Below are 21,689 nucleotides of genomic sequence, written 5' to 3'. Positions count from 1 at the left end.
GAGGAGGAAGCACAAGGGGGAGAACCTCTCCTCCTCTCTCTTGGTGGCACCAGAGTGCCATCGGGAGGGGAATCATCGCCGCGGTGATCGTCTTCATCAACATCACCATCACCATCCTCATCTCTTTTACGCGGTCCACTCTCCTGCACCCTGCTATAATCCCTACTTGAACATGGTGCTTTATGCTACATATTATGATCCAATGATGTGTTGCCATCCTATGATGTTTTGAGTAGATATCTTTTGTCCTTGGGTTGATTGATGGTCTAGATTGGTACGAGTTGTATGTCTTATTTTGGTGCTGTCCTATGGTGCCCTTCGTGTCACGCAAGTGTGAGGGATTCCCACTGTAGGGTGTTGCAATATGTTCATGATTCGCTTATAGTGGGTTGGTGAGTGACTGAAACACAAACCCGAGTAAGGGGGTTGTTGTGTATAGGATAAAGGGGACTTGATGCTTTAATGCTATGGTTGGATTTTACCTTAATGATCTTTAGTAGTTGCGGATGCTTGCTAGAGTTCCAACCATAAATGCATATGATCCAAGTAGAGAAAGTATGTCAGTTTATGCCTCTCCCTCATATGAAATTGCAATGACGACTACCGATCTTGTTAACAATTGCCCAGGACAATTCCGCACACCGATCCATCATTATTCCACACTCGCTATTTATATTATTTAGTAATATATTCTAACTTTATGATAACAACACCTACTTTTATATTTTAGCTCTCCGATATCATATAAAGTTATCCTCTTCATACCCACAACGTAGTTTTATTTCTCGTTTCTGGTTGGAAGCAAACGTTCGGTGTACGTAGAGTCGTATCAGTGGTAGATAGGGCTTGAGAGAATATTGATCTTACCTTTAGCTCCTTGTGGGTTCGACACTCCATACTTATCACTTCCACCTTTGAAATTTGCTACGATGATTCCCTGCACTTGGGGATTATCACCACCCACGCCAGCCGGGCTTCGCCCGGCGGCGCACTCCGGTGGCGGCAGGTGGGATGGAGGGTTGGGGGAGGGTCGCTGGCCCGCGGTGGCTAGGGTTCGCCCTGCCGCCCGCGAGAGCGGCACGGGCGAGAGGATTCCTTTTTTGATACAATTTTTCCATCAACCAAATTATTAAGCTACTACTTGCTTAATTTTAAATTAAATGTCGCTGATTTCATATAATTTATTTTCTAAGAATAGGCAGTACGCACTAGTGTTTGTATTGTCAAAGATATGGCATAATCTTAAAAAAAGAGCGGAATGCCAGATTTTTAGGCATGGCAATTCAATGTTTTTCATGGCAATTTATGTTGGTGTGAAGATAAATTTAGTTAGCAAACATGACAATTTCATGGCAAGATAATGAACTGAGGCAGATTCGGGTCAAAGGTGCCAATCATGAAACTTGAATCTAATTTGGCTCCGTGGTAAGCACGGTGATGGGTAGAATAGTCGGTGTGTCTTTTCATCGTAGCACCAAGCCAAAGTCCAGATGAGATTGTGACAGCAATGGTATTGATAGTGAAGGTCATAGCATTATTCTCTTACTAGTCAAATGATGTTGATGGCGGACATGTGCAGCTCCATCCATCTATATAACCTCATGCCTATACCGTGCATTATGTGCAGCATCACATCGTGTTGTTGTTAACTCCGACAATATGAAAGTAATTCACATAATGAAGAATGAAGGACATTCACAACAATGTTTGATGATTGTTTTTTTATGACTTGTGTTTTTCACTTAGATTTGAACATTGTAATAAGGAAGCAAATAAAGTAGCTGACGAACTTGCTAGGCTATCTAAATTTTATGAGACTAAGAATTGGTTCGAGAAGTCTATGAGTGATATTGTAAATCTTTCTATTGACGATGTAACCGTTATTTCTATTAAATAAAGGAAGGGCAATGGCGTTTTGGAGGCCGAACTCCATGTAGGCCTTTATTTTTGAAAAAATCAAATTCAAACTTTAATGTTTTAAAAAATTCTGGAAAAAATGCGTGTATGTAAGGATGTTACCCCACATGCGTGTAAAATTTCATGATGAAATACGTTGAAATGCAACCTGTGCAAAAAAGACAAATTCACGTCCTGGGAGGATGAATAGTATCATGTGTTAAATAGCCCCACATTTGTCTTTTTTGCACAACCCTCATTTCAACGTATTTTGCCTTGAAAATTTACACACATGTGTGTTATGCCTTCATGTATATCTGTACTTTTTTTCAGATTTTTTTTGAAATGTAAGAATAAGAATTTTAGTAAAATTTGAATTTTGAATCTGGAGGCCTCAAGTGAGCTCGGTCATCAAAGGCAGTTTCCGAGTTTTGTTTAAGAAAAAAGAGAGAGAAAGACATAAGGTAAATGGCGATCCTGGAACTTGGATTGGCTCCGTGGTAAGCACGGTGAGTGGGTCGAATAGTCGGGGTGTCTTTTCGTCGTAGGTACCACCAAGCCAAAGTCCAGATGAGATTGTGACAGCTTTGGTATTGATAGTGAAGGTCGTATCATTATTCTCTTACTTATAGTCAAATGATGTTGGTGGCGCACATGTGCAGCTCCATCCATCTTATATAACCTCATGCCTATACCGTGCATTATGTGCAGCATCACATCAGCTTCTATTGCCGGGTTTCTTCGCCCGACTCGAGACGTGAGAGCTATGGTTCTTGGAGCGTTCTTTGCAAGTGCAGCCTCGGTGCCATGGAGACGGTGCCTCCTCCTGCTCCCGACCCTTGTGCTCCTGTGGCAGCTCTGCCGGTTGCTGCACCGGCTGTGGTGGCGGCCGCGGTGCCTCGAGCGGGAGCTCCGGTCCAAGGGCCTCCGCGGCACGTCCTACCGCTTCCTAACCGGCGACCTCAGGGAACAAGGCCGGCGGAACAAGGACGCCTGGTCGAGGCCGCTCCCGCTGCGGTGCCACGACATCGCCCCTCGCGTGGCACCACTCCTCTGCGATTCCGCCCGGGAGCACGGCAAGGTGAGCCTCTCGTGGTTCGGCCCGATCCCCAAGGTAACCATCGCCGACCCGGAGCTTGCCAAGAGCGTGCTGTCCGACAAGTCCGGGCACTTCGAGAAGCCCAAGTTCCCGGCGATGTGGAAGCTGCTCGCCAACGGTCTCTTGAACCACGAGGGCGATAAGTGGGTCAAGCACAGGCGGCTCCTCAACCCTGAGTTCCATGAGGAGAAGATCAAGGTACCAGTCTCAGTCTCAGTTTCAGTTTCAGTGCATATTCTCCGAGAACCATTTACTGCTATACAATTGACATGTGGAATGGAATACGACTGTGCAGTGCATGCTGCCAGAGTTTTCGGCGTGCTGTGAAGAGTTGGTGGGCAGATGGACGGAGTCCATCGGCTCCAGTGGAGGTACGCACGAGCTGGATATTTGGCCGGAGCTCAAAATCCTGGCCGGAGATGTCATTTCCCGCACCGCATTCGGCAGCAGCTACCTTGAAGGAATGAAGATATTTCAGCTGCAAACCGAGCAAGCAGAGCACCTCATCACAAACATTCGGAGGATTCTCATTCCCGGCTACTTGTGAGTTACTACCAACTGAATTTACAGTTTTCCTTTTTCTTTATGCGGGGAACTGAAATTACAGTTACACTTGTAATAACTTAACAAGGAACATTCTTTGTAACAGTTGCACTTGTAATAACTTAAAAATGAACATTCTTTGTAATGGGAAGTGCATGCTACATTTCAGATCTTTGCCAACCCCAAACAATAAAAGGATGTATCAGGTCAACAACGAGGTTGAATCGATTCTACGGGGTTTAATTGCAAAAAGAACTAAAGCTGTCAAGGAAGGAGAAAGCACCAAAGATGACTTACTTGGCTTATTGCTAGAGTCAAACATGAGGCACACATATGACAATGGTCAATCCAGCATGGGGATGACAATTGAAGATGTCATCGAGGAGTGCAAGACGTTCTACTTTGCAGGAATGGAGACAACATCAGTACTACTCACGTGGACCATGATCGTTCTAAGCATGCATCCGAAGTGGCAGGACCGTGCAAGGGAGGAGGTCCTAGGTTTATTTGGGAAAAACAAACCTGAATACGAAGGTCTAAACCGACTTAAAATGGTAAATATTGAATTGCCAGTACTTCATTTTTTGATCCTCTATATGATGACACCAACTTTTCTATCGGAGGTATATGCCCCCCTTTCCTTATACGTTTGTAATTTGCATGCAGGTGACCATGATCCTTTACGAGGTTCTTCGGTTGTATCCTCCAAGCATTCATTTTAGCCGGAAGACATGCAAGGAGGTGCTAATCGGAGACAAAAGGTACCCAGCTGGCATGATGATTGAGCTCTCCGTACTACTCATGCACCATGACCCTGACATTTGGGGAAGCGATGTGCATGAATTCAAGCCGGAGAGGTTCGCTGAGGGGATCTCCAAAGCGTCCAAGAATTCAGGCGCGTTTCTCCCATTCGGCTGGGGGCCACGGATTTGCATCGGCCAGAATTTTGCGCTTACTGAGGCCAAGATGGCGATTTGCATGATCCTTCAACGTTTCGACTTCGTGCTTGCCCCGTCCTATATTCATGCGCCATATACCGTGGTAACACTACATCCAATGCATGGCGCACAAATTAGGCTTGGACTCATCTAATTCCTTTCACATTTGGTGGTGTGTCCTTTGATTTTCTTTGACAAATGTATGTGTGTGGTGTAACTGAGTGTTGAAGCTATCAGATCTAATTCAATAATGAGATCCTGGTTGCCGTAATACGGATATGAAATATATGGTGCGTTTTATAAGAAATATCAATTTGATTACTAAATGGATTATCAGTAATAGGCCAATTAGCCTGCTTATTGGGTTTTTCTGTTGCAGACGGTTTCTCAGACAACACCGTGGACGATGAACTCAAACAACCCACACGGTTTCTAGAAAGTAGGCGTGTTGGATCAATGAAGAATCACACATGACTTCGGCCAGAGAATTGTTTGTGTTAGGCCACCTTGCACAAAGGTTTGCACATAAAAAATCGTGTGTGATATACATACGAGCGTTTTTCTGAGATTCACTGTGTGGGATGTATATATGAACGGAAATGATTGGGCCTGCATAATTGTCTCTGATGCCTCGCCTGATCACACAGGAGCTCATTTTGCCCAGCGTGTGCGACCGAAGGACCTTTTCCCGACGGTTTCTAGGTCGTGTGAGAAGGACCCCCCCCTATCGCCCACACAAGCAAGGTGACGGTTTAAAACTCTGTCGCGGAAAAGGAGTTAAAACCGTTTGTATAGCACGTCTATGCACCAGTGTATGGTACGCACTATCACACATAAACCTCTGTATATCTGAAGGAAATATGCCCTAGAGGCAATAATAAAGTTATTGTTTTATATTTCCTTATATCATGATAAATGTTTATTATTCATGCTAGAATTGTATTAACCGGAAACTTAATACATGTGTGGATACATAGACAAAATACCATGTCCCTACTAATCCTCTACTAAACTAGCTCATTAATCAAAGATGGTTAAGTTTCCAAACCATAGACATGTGTTGTCATTTGATGAACGAGATCACATCATTAGGAGAATGATGTGATGGACAAGACCCATTTGTTAGCTTAGCATTAATATCGTTCAGTTTTATTACTAATGCTTTCTTCATGTCAAATACATATTCCTCTAACTATGAGATTATGCAACTCTCGGATACCGGAGGAATACCTTGTGTGCTATCACATGTCACAACGTAACTGGGTGATTATAAATATGCTCTACAGGTATCTCCGAAGGTGTTTGTTGGGTTGGCATAGATCCAGATTAGGATTTGTCACTTCGAGTATCAGAGAGGTATGTCTGTGCCCTCTCGGTAATATACATCATAAGAAGCCTTGCAAGCAAAGTGACTAATGAGTTAGTTGCAGGATGATGTATTACGGAACGAGTAAAGAGACTTGCTGGTAACGAGATTGAACTAGGTATGAAGATACTGACGATCGGATCTCGGGCAAGTAACATACCGATGGACAAAGGGAATAACGTATGTTTTCATAACGGTTCGACCGATAAAGATCTTCATAGAATATGTGGGAGCCAATATGAGCATCTAGGTTTCACTATTGGTTATTGATGGAGAAGTGTCTCGGTCATGTCTACATAGTTCTCGAACCCGTAGGGTCCGCACGCTTAACGTTTGATAACGATATTGTATTATATGAGTTATGTGATTTGGTGACCGAATGTTGTTCGGAGTCCCGGATGAGATCACAGACATGACGAGGAGTCTCGAAATGGCCGAGGGGTAAAGATTGATATATAGGACGATAGTATTCGGACACCGGAAGTGTTCCAGAGGGTACCGGGTACATATCGGGTCACCAGAAAGGAGTTTCGGGCAACCCCGGCAAATATATGGGCTTAATGGGCTGAGGGAGGGACAGACCAGCCCACAAGGGGTTGGTGCGCCCCTTTCCCTGGTCGCAGGCCCTGGAGGAAGGAAAGAAGGGGGCGCCACCTCCTCCTTCCTTTCTCACTTGGTGGGAGAAAGGAAAAGGGGAGGCGCCACCTCCTCCTTCCTCCCCCTCATCGCCAAAAGAAGGAAAGGGGGCACCGGCCTAGGGTAGGAGCCCAAGTAGGATCCCTCCTACTTGGGGCGCCCCTAGGGCTGCTTCTCCCTCCCTCCCACCTATATATACATGGGGAGGGGGCGCCTAGAACACACACCAACAATCGTTAGCCATGTGCGGCGCCTCCCTCCACAGATTACACCCTCGGTCATATTCTCGTAGTGCTCAGGTGAAGCCCTGTGCGGATTACTTCACCATCACCATCACCACGTCGTCGTGCTGACGAAACTCATCTACTTCCTCGACACTCTGGTGGATCAAGAGTTCAAGGGACGTCATCGAGCTGAGCGTGTGCAGAACTCAGAGGTGACGCACGTTCGGTGCTTGATCGGTCGGAATGAGAAGAAGTTCGACTACATCAACCGTGTTGTCAAACGCTTCCGATTTCAGTCTACGAGGGTACGTACACACACTCTCCCCCTCTCATTTCTATGCATCTCCTAGATAGATCTTGCGTGAGCGTAGGATTTTTTTTTGAAATTGCATGCTATGTTTCCCAACAGTGGCATCCAAGCCAGGTCTATGCATGGATGATATGCACGAGTAGAACACAAAGAGTTGTGGGTGGTGATCATCATACTTCTTACCACCAATGTATTATTTTGATTCGGCGGTATTGTTGGATGAAGATGAATGAAATATGCCCTAGAGGCAATAATAAAGTTGTTATTTTATATTTCCTTATTCATGGTAAATGTTCATTATTCATGCTAGAATTATATTAACCGGAAACTTGATACATGTGTGGATACATAGACAAAACACCGTGCCCCTAGTATGCCTCTACTTGACTAGCTCATTAATCAAAGATGGTTAAGTTTCCTAACCATAGACATGTGTTGTCATTTGATGAACGAGGTCACACCATTAGGAGAATGATGTGATGGACAAGACCCATTCGTTAGCTTAGCATTATGATCGTTCAGTTTTATTGCTACTGCATCTTCATGTCAAATACATATTCCTCCGACTATGAGATTATGCAACTCCCGGATACCGGAGGAATACCTTGTGTGCTATCAAATGTCAGAATGTAATTGGGTGATTATAAAGATGCTCTATAGGTATCTCCGACGGTGTTTGTTGGGTTGGCATAGATCGAGATTAGGATTTGTCACTCTAAGTATCGGAGAGGTATCCCTGGGCCCTCTCGGTAATGCACATCATAAGAAGCCTTGCAAGAAAAGTGACTAATGAGTTAGTTACAAGATGATTCATTACGAAACGAGTAAAGAGACTTGCTGGTAACGAGATTGAACTAGGTATGAAGATACCAATGATCGAATCTCGGGCAAGTAACATACCGGTGACAAAGTGAATAATGTATGTTGTCATAACGGTTCACCCGATAAAGATCTTCGTAGAATATGTGGGAGCCAATATGAGCATCCAGGTTCCGCTATTGTTATTGACCAGAGAGGTGTCTTGGTCATGTCTACATAGTTCTCGAACCCGTAGGGTCCGCATGCTTAACGTTCGATGACAATTTTGTATTATATGAGTTATGTGATTTGGTGTCTGAATGTTGTTCAGAATCCCGGATGAGATCACGGACATGACGAGGAGTCTCGAAATGGTCGAGAGGTAAAGATTGATATATAGGACGATAGTATTCGGACACAAGAAGTGTTCCAGGGGTACCGAGTACGTATCGGGTCACGTGAAGGGATTCCGGGCACCCCCCCCGGCAAACTATATGGGCCTAATGGGCCAAGAGAGGGATAGACCAGCCCCTAAGGGGCTGGTGCGCCCCCCTATAGGCCGAAATAGGAGGAGAAGGAAAGGAGGGAAGGGAGTAGGAAAGGGGAGGATTCGGCCTCCCCCTTTCCTTCCCTCCGCCTCTCTTTCCTTCCTCTCCGATACTTATGGAAGGGGGATGCCGACTTGGAGGAGGCGCCGAAGTAGGATCCCTCCTACTTGGGGCGCCCCTTGCTGCTTCCCTCTCTCCCCCACCTATATATTTGTTTGGGGGGGGGAGCATGCTAGAACACACAACATTGATTCATAGCCTTGTGCGGCGCCCCCTCTCCAGAGTTTACGCCTCTGGTCATATTCACGTAGTGCTTAGGCGAAGCCCTGCATGGATAACTTCACCATCACCATCACCACACCGTGGTGCTGACGGAACTCTTCTACTTCCTCGACACTCTGCTGGATCAAGAATTCGAGGGATGTCATCGAGCTGAACGTGTGCTGAACTCGGAGGTGCCATACGTTTGGTACTTGATGGTCGGAACGAGAAGAAGTTCGAGTACATCAACCGCATTGGCAAACGCTTCCGCTTTCTATGCATCTCCTAGATAAATCTTGCGTGATTGCGTGAATGTAGGAATTTTTTTGAAGTTGCATGCTATGTTTCCCAATAGTGGCATCCGAGCCAGGTCTATGCATAGATGATATGCATGAGTAGAACACCAAGAGTTGTGGGCGGTGATCATGATAGTGCTTACCACCAATGTCTTATTTTGATTCGGTGGTATTGTTGGATGAAGCGGCCTGGACCAACCTTACATGAGCATGTTCATGAGACCGGTTCCACCGACAGACATGCAACTAGTTTTGCATAAAGGTGGCTGGCGGGTGTCTGTTTCTCTGATTGTAGTTGAATCGAATTTGACTGTGGCCGGTCCTTGTTGAAGGTTAAAACAGCAAACTTGATAAATCACCATTGTGGTTTTGTGCAGTAGGTAAGAATGGTTCTTGCTAGAAGCCCGTGGCAGCCACATAAAACTTGCAACAACAAAGTAGAGTATGTCTAACTTGTTTTTGTAGGGCATGTTGTGATGTGATATGGTCAAGACATGATGTCATATACGTTGTTTTATGAGATGATCATGTTTGTAAAAGTTATCGGCAACAGACAGGAGCCTTACGGTTGTCGCTTTATTGTATGAAATGCAAACGTCGTGCAATTGCTTTACTTTATCACTAAGCGGTAGCGATAGTTGTAGAAGCAATAGTTGGTGAGACGACCACGACGCTACGGTGGAGATCAAGGTGTCGAGCCGGTGACGATGGAGATCATGACGATGCTTTGGAGATGGAGATCAAAAGCACAAGATGACGATGGCCATATCATGTCACATATTTTGATTGCATGTGATGTTTATCTTTATGCATCTTATTTTGTTTAGTACGGCGGTAGCACTATAAGATGATCCCTTAACCAAATTTCAAGGTATAAGTGTTCTCCCCGAGTATGCACCGTTGCGACAGTTCTTCGTGGCTGAGACACCATATGGTGATCGGGTGTGATAGGCTTTACGTTCACATACAACATGTGCAAGCCAGTTTTGCACATGCGAAATACTCGGGTTAAACTTGACGAGCCTAGCATGTACAGACATGGCCTCGGAACACTGGAGACCGGAAGGTCGAACGTGAATCATATAGTAGATATGATCAACATAGAGATGTTCACCTTTGATGACTACTCCATCTCACGTGATGATCAGACATGATTTAGTTGATTTGGATCACATATCATTTAGATGACTTGAGGGATGTCTATCTAAGTGGGAGTTCATAAGTAATATGATTCATTGAACTTAATTTATCATGAACTTAGTCCTGATAGTTTTTGCATATCTATGTAGTAAATCAATGGCCTGTGCTACCGTTCCCTTGAATTTTAATGCGTTCCTAGAGAAAGCTAACTGGAAAGATGATGGTAGCAACTACACGGACTGGGTCCGTAACTTGAGGATTATCCTCATTGCTGCACAGAAGAATTATGTCCTTGATGCACTGCTAGGTGAAAGGCCTGCTGTAGGAGCAGATGCTGATGTTATGAACGTTTGGCAAGCTCGATCTGATGACTACTCGATAGTTCAATGTGCCATGCTTTACGACTTAGAATCGGGACTTCAAAGACATTTTGAACGTCATGGGCCATATGAGATGTTCCAGGAATTGAAGTTAATATTTCAAGCAAATGCCTGACTTGAGAGATATGAAGTCTCCAACAAGTTCTATAGATGGAGGAGTACAATTCTATCAGTGAACACATACTCAGAATGTCTGGATATCATAATCACTTGACTCAGCTGGGAGTTAATCTTCCAGATGATTGTGTCATTGGCAGAGTTCTTCAATCACTGCCACCAAGCTAGAAAGGCTTCGTGATGACCTATAATATGCAAGGAATGGAAAAGACTATTCCCGAGCTCTTCGCAATGCTCAAAGATGCGGAGGTATAACTCAAGAAGGAGGATCAAGTGTTGATGGTTAACAAGACCACTAGTTTCAAGAAAAAAGGCAAGGGGAAGAAGGGGAACTTCAAGAAGAATGGCGCAAGTTGCCACTCCCGGGAAGAAGCCCAAAATTGGACCTAAGACTGAAACTGAGTGCTTCTACTGCAAAGGGACTGGTCATTGGAAGCGGAATTATGATCGTTCGTTAGCTTAGCATTATGATCGTTCAGTTTTATTGCTACTGCTTTCTTCATGTCAAATACATATTGCTCCAACTATGAGATTATGCAACTCCTGGATACCGAAGGAATCTCCGAAGGTGTTTGTTGGGTTGGCATAGATTCAGATTAGGATTTGTCACTCCGAGTATCTGAGAGGTATCTCTGGGCCCTCTCGGTAATGCACATCATAAGAAGCCTTGCAAGCAAAGTGACTAATGAGTTAGTTACATGATTATGCATTATGGAATGTGTCAAGAGACTTTCCGGTAACGATATTGAACTAGGTATGAAGATACCAACGATCGAATCTCGGGCAAGTAACATACCAATGACAAAGGGAATAATGTATGTTGTCATAATGGTTCGACCGATAAAGATCTTCATAGAATATGTGGGAACCAATATGAGCATCCAGGTTTTGCTATTGGTTATTGACCGGAGAGGTGTCTCGGTCATGTCTACATAGTTTTCGAACCCATAGGGTCCGCACGCTTAAGGTTTGATGATGATTTTGTATTATATGAGTTATGTGATTTGGTGACCGAATGTTGTTCGGAGTCCCAGATGAGATCACAGACATGACGAGGAGTCTCGAAATGGTCGAGAGGTAAAGGTTGGTATATAGGACGATAGTATTTAGACACCAGGAGTGTTCCGGGGGTACTGGGTACATATCGGGTCACCGGAAGGGGTTCCGGGCACCCTCCGGCAAACTATATGTGCCTAATGGGCCAAGAGAGGGATAGACCAGGCCCTAAGGGGCTGGTGCGCCCCCATATAGGCCGAAATATCAGGACAAGGAAAGGACGGAATGGAGAAGGAAAGGGGAGGATTTGGCCTCCCCCTTTCCTTCCCTCCCCCTCTCTTTCCCTCCCCCTCCGATACTTACGGAAGGGGGGAGGCCGACTTGGAGGAGGCACCCAAGTAGGACCCCTCCTACTTTGGGCGCCCCTTGCTGCTCCCCTCCCTCTCCCACCTATATATATGTGGGGGGTACCGTTAGAACACACAACATTGATTCCTAGCCGTGTGCGGCGCCCCCCCTCCACAATTTACGCCTCCGGTCATATTCACGTAGTGCTTAGGCGAAGCCCTGCGGGTATAACTTCACCATAACTGTCACCACACCATCATGATGACGGAACTCTTCTACTTCCTCGACACTCTGCTAGATGAAGAGTTCAAGGGATGTCATCGAGCTGAACGTGTGCAGAACTCGGAGGTGCCATATGTTCGGTACTTGATCGGTCGGAACGAGAAGAAGTTCGACTACATCAACCGCGTTAGCAAATGCTACCGCTTTCGGTCTATGAGGGTACGTGGATACACTCTCCCCCTCTCGTTTCTATGCATCTCCTAGATAGATCTTGCGTGAGCGTAGGAATTTTTTTAAATTGCATGATATGTTTCCCAACAAAAGCGGCCCGGACCAACCTTACATGTCCACGTTCATGAGACCGGTTCCACCGACAGACATGCAACTAGTTTTGCATAAAGGTGGCTGGCGTGTGTCTATTTCTCCAACTTTAGTTGAATCGAATTTGACTGCGTCTGGTCCTTGTTGAAGGTTAAAACAACAAACTTGATAAATCACTGTTGTGATTTTATGCAGTAGGTAAGAACGATTCTTGCTAGAAGCCCGAAGCAGCCACGTAAAACTTGCAAGAACAAAGTAGAGGACGTCTAACTTGTTTCTGCAGGGCATGTTGTCATGTGATATGGTCAAGACATGATGTGATATACGTTGTTGTATGAGATGATCATGTTTTGTAAAAGTTATCAGCAACTGACAGGAGCCTTATGGTTGTCGCTTTATTGTATGAAATGAAAACGCCATGTAATTGCTTTACTTTACGACTAAGCATTAGCGATAGTTGTATAAGCAATAGTTGGTGAGATGACCACGACGCTCCAATGGAGATCAAGGTGTCGAGCTGGTGACGATGGAGATCATGACGATGCTTTGGAGATGGAGATCAAAAGCACAAGATGATGATGGCCATATCATGTCACATATTTTGATTGCATGTGATGTTTATCTTTTTTGCATCTTATTTTTCTTAGTACGATGGTAGCATTATAAGATGATCCTTTAACTAAAATTTCAAGGTAGAAGTGTTCTCCCTGAGTATGCACCATTGCGACAGTTCTTCGTGCTGAGACACCAAGTGATGATCGGGTGTGATAGGCTCTACTTTCACATACAACGGGCGCAAGATAGTTTTGCACATGCGGAATACTCGGGTTAAACTTGACGATTGATACGTCTCCGTCGTATCTATAATTTTTGATTGTTTCATGCCAATATTATTCAACTTTTACATACTTTTGGTAACTTTTTATATGATTTTTTTGGACTAACTTATCCAGTGCCCAGTGCCACTTCCTGTTTGTTGCCTGATTTTGTATCATGGAAAATCCATATCAACGAAGTCCAAATGTGATGAAACTCCATGGAGAATTATTTTGGAATATTTGTGATTTTTGGGAGTTGGAATTGCCGCAAATGGAGGTCCACACGGACCATGATACACCAGGGCGCGCCCCAGGCCCCTGGCACGTGGTGGTGTATGCTGCTCACCTCGTACGTTGGTTGGATCTCTACTTCGGGCACAAGGAAGCTTATATCGGGAAAAAACGTGTAAAAAGATCAGCGCAATCGGAGTTACGAATCTCCGGGAATATAAGAAACGGTTTTTGGCCAGATCTGGGGCAGCGCGAAACAGAAGAGAACAGAGAGGGAGATCCAATCTCGGAGGGGCTCCTGCCCCTCTACCACCATGGAGACCAAGGACCAAAGAGGGTACTCTCCTCCCATCTAGGGGGGAGGCCAAGGAAGAAGAAGGAGGGGGCTCTCTCCCCCTCGCTTACGGTGGCGCTGGAGTGCCGCCGGGGCAACGATCGGGACGACGATCTACATCAACAATCTTGCTACCGTAAACACCAACTTCCCCCCCTCTATGCAGCGGTGCAACACCTCTTCTCCCTGCTGTAATCTATACTTAAACATGGTGCTCAACTCCATATATTATTTCCCAATGATCAATGGTTATCCTATGATGTTTGAGTAGATCTGTTTTGTCCTATGGGTTAATCGTGATCTTGGTGGTATGATTGTATATTTTATTTTGGTGCTGTCCTGTGGTGCCCTTCGTTCTCGCGCAAACGTGAGGGCCCCCGCTGTAGGGTGTTGCAATATGTTCATGGTTTGCTTATTGTTAGTGTTGCGGGGATGACAGCAGCCTAAACGCAGATAAGTGGGTCATGGCATATGGGAGTAAAGAGGACTTGATACTTAATGCTATGGTTGGGTTTCACGACCTTAATGATCTTTAGTAGTTGAGGATGCTTGCTAGAGTTCCAATCGTAAGTGCATATGATCCAAGTAGAGAAAGTATGTTAGCTCATGCCTCTCCCTCATATAAAATTGCAAGAATGATTACCGGTACTTGTTATCGATTGCCTAGGGACAAATGACTTTCTTGTTGAAAAAAGCTATCTCCTTTTACTACCCTGCAATTTATCCGTAGTTTTATTCTTGCAATTTACTCGTAGTTTTATTGTTGCAACATAGTTTCATACTTGTTCTAGGTAAAGCAAACATCAAGTGTGCGTAGAGTTGTAACGGTGGTCGATAGAACTTGAGAGAATATTTGTTCTGCCTTTAGCTCCTCGTTGGGTTCGACACTCTTATTTATTGAAGAAGGCTACAAACAATCCCCTATACTTGTGGGTTATCAAGACCTTTTTCTGGCGCCGTTGTCGGGGAGCAATAGCGTGGGGTGAATATTCTTGTGTGTGCTTGTTTGATTTATCACTAGGTAGTATTTATTTTGTGCTCTTGTTTTCTATCTTTAGTTATGGGTAGGAAATGCAAAATACCAAAAAAAATTAGCTGTACCTACTAAACCAATGGTTGAAGAACCACCCAAAATATATCATACTACTGAAGCTTTCTAGTTGGATCATCTTCGATCCATTTGTGCTCGTGCTAAAAACCCAACTAACTTAGTTGAGGGAAAATCATTAGATGAGCATGCTTGTTTTGTGCGACACCGTTTATCTCAAGAAGGGAAACTTTTACAGCATCAAATTAATACTATGCAATGCTATGCTTGGAATTTATGTGAATTATATGATTTTACTTGTTGTTCTGAAGACCCTAAGAAACACCTTCCCTATCAATGTGAGTTTATTGATAATGGAATCATATCTTCTTATGACAAAGGTGTTTATAATTACTTTGATATTGAACAAATTTAAGAATTTATTGCTTTTAAGGGTTCTTATGAAATTGCTTCTTTGATTGAAAAGTATGATGCTATTCTTTACAAATCTGAAAATCTTGCCATACTTAAATATTTTGATGATAATTATGCTTCTAATGCCTATGTTAAACCATATATTGAGGACTCCTCCGCTGTCCAAGAAGAGACTAACATCTTGCAGGAGACTATGGAAGAAGGAATTGATGAAACTGTGAGCTCATTTAATGAAAATGATGAGGAGAGTGAAGAACAAAAGGAGGAAGAGCGGATTAGCTACTCGTGCCCACCTTCTAATGAGAGTAACCCTCCAACTCATACATTGTTTAATGTCCCTTCATTCTTACAGAAGGATGGATGCCATGATAATTGCTATGATCTCGTTGATTCATTTGAAATATCCCTTTTTGATGAACTTGATGCTTGTTATGCTTGTGGCCAAGATGGCAATTTAAATTATGCTTATGGAGATGAACTTGCCATTGTTCCTTATGTTAAACATGAAATTGTTGCTATTGCACCCACACATGATAGTCCTATTATCTTTTTGAATTCTCGCAACTACACTATATCGGAGAAGTTTGCTCTCATTAAGGATTATATTGATGGGTTGCCTTTGCACGTGATGATTTTGATGAATATAATATGCAGGTGCTTGCTGCTCCCACTTGCAATTATTATGAGAGAGGAACTACATCTCCACCTCTCTATGTTTCCAACACGATAAAATTGCAAGAAACTAATTATGCTATGTATTGGCCTTTACTTGATGTGCATGAATTGTTCTTGTATGACATGCCGATGCATAGGAAGAGAGTTAGACTTCGTCATTGCTTGATATATGTTGCTTTGTGCTCACTAATAAATGCCAAATCATTATTAATTAAAATTGGCTTTGATATACCTTGGGATCCGGGTGGATTCATTACTTGAGCACTTTATGCCTAGCTTAATGGCTTTAAAGAAAGCACTGCCAGGGAGACAACCCAGAAGTTTTAGAGAGTCATTTATATCTGTTGAGTGCTTTTATAAAGTTTAAAAACAAAAATATAGAGGGGAACACAAAAATTTTCAAAAAGGAAAGTGAAAGTGAGAGAGACAAGCACTGTTGAAGTGGGGGAGCTCCTTGAACTTTGTTCATGCTCACGAAAACTTTGTGAATCTTAATTACAGAAAATTTTCAAAAAAAATCCCCTTGTACAATTCCATTGTATTATAAAAATAATGTGCCAAGATTTGCCTTTAGGATGTTTAAATTGCTTGTTTGTTTGTGCGGTGCAAAATAGAAACTTTGGCTGTAGTGTGCGATTTTACATTTTTTACTAGAACTTCAAACGGTTCTGAAACCTTTTGCACTGTCCTTATATACAAAATATTTATTTTTTCTAATTTTCTCAGAAAATTTAGAGTTACAAAAATATAGTGGATGTTCAAATCTTTAAAGACTGTCCTGTTTTCACAGATTGCTGTTATAGCTTCATTATTTGCGTATGTTTGAATTCTTGTTGAAGCCTCCTTGACTTGGGGCCATAGAATTGTGACAGCATACAGTGAGTAATGTTTGTTTATAATTATACAATAATGTTGCAGCAGTACATGATGGGATTTCATTGCCATTTTCACTAACCCAATAGTTTTGTGTGGATGAAGTGTTCGAAGATCGAGGAGGTCTCGATATTAGGAGAAGGAGGAGAGGCAAGAGCTCAAGCTTGGGGATGACCAAGGAACCCCAAGTAAATATTCAAGGAGACTCAAGCATCTAAGCTTGGGGATGCCTCGAATGGCATCCCATCTTTCTTCAACAAGTATCGATATGTTTTCGGATTTGTTTCGTTCATGTGATATGTGCAAATCTTGGAGCATCTTTTGCATTTAGTTTTCACTTTGCTTTTATGCACCATGCTGGTATGAGATAGTCCATGGTTCATTTATAGAATGCTCATTGTACTTCACTTATATCTTTTGAGTATGGCTTTATAGAATGCTTCATGTGCTTCAATATCATTTGAAGTTTGGATTACCTGTTTCTCTTCATATAGAAAACCGATGATCGTAGAATGCTCTTTTGCTTCACTTATATTTGTTAGAGAATGATCTTTTGTATAAAGAATTGAAATCTCATGCTTCACTTATATCTATTTAGACAATCAACATGAATTGGTCAATTGCATGGTTAGTCACAAAATCCTACATAAAACTTATGGATCACTGAATATGATATGTTTGATTCCTTGCAATAGTTTTGTGATATAGAGATGATAAATATGTGGGAAGTACTAGTAAACGGTTGTGGTCAAGTAAGAATACTGGTGTTAAGGTTTGTGATTCCTGAAGCATGCACGTATAGTCTCTCGTTATGCTATGAAAGTTGGAGCGCAATTTATCCTTGATTGTCTTCCTTATGAGTGGCGGTCGGGGACGAGCGATGGTCTTTTCCTACCAATCTATCCCCCTAGGGGCATGCGTAGTAGTACTTTGCTTCGAGGGCTAATAAACTTTTGCAATAAGTATATGAGTTCTTTATGACTAATGTGAGTCCATGGATTATACACACTCCTACCTTTCCGCAATTTGCTAGCCTCTACGGTACCGTGCATTGCCCTTTCTCACATTGAGACGTGGTGCAAACTTCGCTGGTGCATCCAAACCCCGTGATATGATACGCTCTATCACACATAAGCCTTATTATATCTTCCTCAAAACAGCCACCATACCTACCTATTATGGCTTTTCCATGGCCATTCTGAGATATATTGCCATGCCACTTCCACTGCTTCCGTTTGATGACTTGAGTATTCATTGTCATACTGCTTTGCATGATCATATAGCTGACATAGTAGTTGTGGCTCACCCACTGCGCATCATTTTTCATACATGTTACGCTGGATCATCTATCAAAGGCATTCATATAGAGTCATAGTTCGTTATAGGTATCGAGTTGTAACTTTTATTCCTTTTGAGTTATAAGTAAATAGAAGTGTGATGATCATGGTCGGCGTTCTGGGAACGGGGGTCCCTAGACTTGCCGCCTGCGGCCCATGGCGTGGCTCCACCAGTGGCCCAGTATGGCCCGTCTTCGTCAACCAACAGTAAAGACCCTCGCGAGGGGCCAAGCCTCGCGAGGTGGACGACACAAGGCCTCCTCAAGAGCGGCCTCACCAGGCAGGCTCGTGAGGGACGAAGAGATCAAGGCAAGGGGTAGCTCGTGAGGTTCACGTGACGCAAGCCATGACGACCAAGGCCAGGCGGGCGCCAGGCAGGCGCCAGTGTGCGCAGTGTCCTCATTTCCCCTTTGGTGCTAAGGGGGCAAGTGCAGGCACGGAGTACCGAGGCATCAGGAAAAGGTTTCCATATCGGTGCAACAAGACCAAGACCAGCAGGACGGCAGGATGGAGGTCATCGTGGAGCCCAAGATGGCGTCACCACCAGTGCCTTTGACAGGCGAAGACCACTTTTAGTCCGGATAGCTTGTACTAGCTGTCCCCTTTCAAATTGGCCGTTATTGGATCCCTTCCCGCTCAATATTTGGGAAGAGGACCAGGGCCTCTATAAATAGGACTAGCCACCACAGTAGGAGGGGACGATAGATTCCTCTCCAAGCAACCCACCAAGTACAAGAACACCTCTCCTCAGGAGGTTGTTCTTCCCTTGTACTGTTCATCATCAGCCCTAGAGGGAATCCACCACCACCACATAGGAGTAGGGTATTACACCACAACGGTGGTCCAAACCTGTATAAATCTTGTGTCTCTTGTGTTGTGAGTTCATCGAACTAAGCTTAGAGATCACGACGAGGCTGAGAGTGAGATTCGGTAGGGGGAAATCTCCGTGCGCACCCCAGTGTTCGAACCTCAAGGGTTTTGCCGGAATCCTAAATCCGACATTTGGCGCGCCAGGTAGGGGTGCGCCGAAGTCTTCCTTCCGCTGATCCGAGTCCCATCACTTCGTCGCATCCATGTCTGATGCCCGCCGAGCCCGCGCTGAGCGCCGAGCCGCTCTCACCGCATGCGTAGCCCAGACGGCCCCTGTCGGCAGACTTCCCCGTCATTCTCCGTCACCTGCCGCCAATGCTGCCACCAGCCCGACGGGGAACGAGCAGCAAGCATCCTCGCTGCACCCCTTGGTGCGGCAGGTCGGCTGCACTGCCACTCCATCGCTGACCCCAGCCGGTGCGTCGTCCCACGCTCGTCACACCCCCACGGACGCGCAGGCCACACTGCTTATGGCGCGCGAGCTCCTGCGTTACTGCCCTGTCGATGACCTGTACGAGGACTGGCTCGCTTGCATCACCGAGCTCGTCAGTGCCATAGGGGGCTCTCCCGCACCGTCCCTCTCGTTGCCTCGCCCTCCGCCAGGTACATGTGACGTGGCTCATGGAGCGCCTCCAGCACCTCTGCCCTAAGATGGCGCCCTAGCGCCAAGGCGTGCGGCCCCTAGGCGTGACCCACCGCGCCCAGCGCCCGCGCGACAAGAAGGAAGCTATCAAAAATCCCTTGGCCTCAAGAAGGCGCCCCCGTGCTCCCTGCACCGGCGCGACAAGACCGCGTGCTGCCCGTGGCAGCAGTGCGCGGGTACCGTCAAGAGCAAGCTCCGCGTCAGCAAAGGGCCCTGGTGACCACACCAGGCTGCCGCGCCTTCACCCCCGAGCTGCGTAGCGTCACATGGCCCGACAAGTTCAAGCCGGACCTGCCTCCTCGCTATGACGGCATCCCCGACCCCGTGGAGTTCTTGTAGCTCTACGAGGTGAACATCGAGGCGGCCAACGGCGATGAGAAAGTCATGGCAAATTGGTTTCCCATGGCACTCAAGGACGGTGCCCGCTCATGGCTCCTGAACCTGCCTCCCGGCTTGATCTCCTCCTAGGACGAGATGCGCAGCCGCTTCATCGCCAACTTCCAGGGCACTCGCGACCGCCCCCCGGCCGCGGGTGACCTGCGCTGCATCAAGCAACAACCTGGGGAGACCCTGCAGAAATACATCCAGCGCTTCAACAGCGTCCACCTCAAGATCCCCAAGGTGACGGACGAGGCCATCATCTCAGCGTTCTCTGACGGTGTCCGTGACGTCAAGATGAAGGAGGAGCTCTCCATCCACGAGGAGTTGTGCACATCCCTGGAGCTGTTCAACCTGGTGACCAAGTGCGCAAGACCTGAAGAAGGACGCCTCTCCCTCCTCGAGCTCCCAGCTGCCGACCCGAAAGAAAAGAAGACCAAGGCCAAGGACGTGAAGCACAAGGGAGCAGCCATGCTCGCGGCGGAACCAGACACGAAGCGCGGCAGGGACCAGCCGGAGTCATCTAAGGGCAGCTGACCGTTGTGAGCCTACCACAACCTCCACACACACACAACATCAACGATTGCCAGGAGCTCAGGGCCGTTCGAGAAGGACGCTTCGGTCGATGCCCTGAGCGCAACGACCGGGGCTATGACCGACGAGGAGGACGTGGAGGAGGACGATGGGACAACCGTGGCCCTCGCCAGGAGTGGTGTGACCGACCTCATGAGGATCGCTGGCAGGACCAGCCTCGCGAGGGCGCCTAGAGGGACCAGCCTCGCGAGGGAGCCTGGAGGGATCAGCCTCACGAGGACTGCCCCCAGGAGAACGCAGGCCTTCCTCCGCTGCCGCCGCCACCAAGAAGGAATGACGGCCATCATCAGGACGAGGGGGCTGGGGGCTTCCAGGAGCCACATGCTATTGCTTGCATCTTGGGCGGAGCTCAGGCCCCAGCCTCTCAGCGTATCTTCAAGCAGTTTGCTCGCGAGGTGAATGCTACATCTTGAGCTTGCGTTGGTTTTCCTTGAAGAGGAAAGGGTGATGCATCAGAGTAGCGTAAGTATTTCCCTCAGTTTTTTAGAACCAAGGTATCAATCCAGTAGGAGGCTTCACAAAAGTCCCACGCACCTACACAAACAAACCAAGAACTCGCAACCAACGCAATAAAGGGGTTGTCAATCCCTTCACGGCCACTTGTGAAAGTGAGATCTGATAGAGATAGTATGATAAGATAAATATATTTTTGGTATTTTATAATATAGATGCAAAAAGTAAAGATGCAAATAAAAGTAGATTGGAAGCAAATATGATAAGAGATAGACCCGGGGGCCATAGGTTTCACTAGAGGCTTCTCTCGAGATAGCATAAGTATTACGGTGGGTGAACAAATTACTGTCGAGCAATTGATAGAAAAGTGAATAATTATGAGATTATCTAGGCATGATCATGTATATAGGCATCATGTCCGCAACAAGTAGACCGACTCCTTCCTGCATCTACTACTATTACTCCACACATCGACCGACTCTTGCCTGCATCTAGAGTATTAAGTTCAGAAAGAACAGAGTAACGCATTAAGCAAGATGACATGATGTAGAGGGATAAACTCAAGCAATATGATATAAACCC

At 45.4% G+C, this 21,689-nt stretch overlaps 1 protein-coding gene across 1 annotated transcript; it reads left to right on the top strand.

The window, feature by feature from the left end:
• The first annotated feature begins 2,662 nt into the window (after positions 1-2,662).
• LOC123094942 (cytochrome P450 72A15) lies at positions 2,663-4,812 on the top strand. Its single transcript, XM_044516800.1, has 4 exons — positions 2,663-3,193; positions 3,291-3,538; positions 3,708-4,092; positions 4,205-4,812. The coding sequence occupies exons 1-4, from the start codon at positions 2,663-2,665 to the stop codon at positions 4,628-4,630; spliced, it is 1,590 nt and encodes a 529-aa protein (XP_044372735.1). The 3' UTR covers positions 4,631-4,812.
• The last annotated feature ends 16,877 nt before the right edge of the window (positions 4,813-21,689 follow it).

Source organism: Triticum aestivum, chromosome 4B (assembly GCF_018294505.1).
Source record: "Triticum aestivum cultivar Chinese Spring chromosome 4B, IWGSC CS RefSeq v2.1, whole genome shotgun sequence".
In the NCBI taxonomy this organism is placed as follows: domain Eukaryota; kingdom Viridiplantae; phylum Streptophyta; class Magnoliopsida; order Poales; family Poaceae; genus Triticum; species Triticum aestivum.
The sequence above is the reverse complement of the archived record's forward strand: the minus strand, read 5'-3'. Positions and strand labels throughout refer to the sequence as shown.

Excerpts from the sequence above, each read along its gene's own strand:
- LOC123094942 (XM_044516800.1), top strand. The coding sequence starts at position 2,663 with ATGGTTCTTGGAGCGTTCTTTGCAAGTGCAGCCTCGGTGCCATGGAGA. Across the intron at positions 3,539-3,707 it reads ATTCTCATTCCCGGCTACTT|ATCTTTGCCAACCCCAAACA; the intron begins GTGAGTTACTAC and ends GCTACATTTCAG. Across the intron at positions 4,093-4,204 it reads GTCTAAACCGACTTAAAATG|GTGACCATGATCCTTTACGA; the intron begins GTAAATATTGAA and ends ATTTGCATGCAG.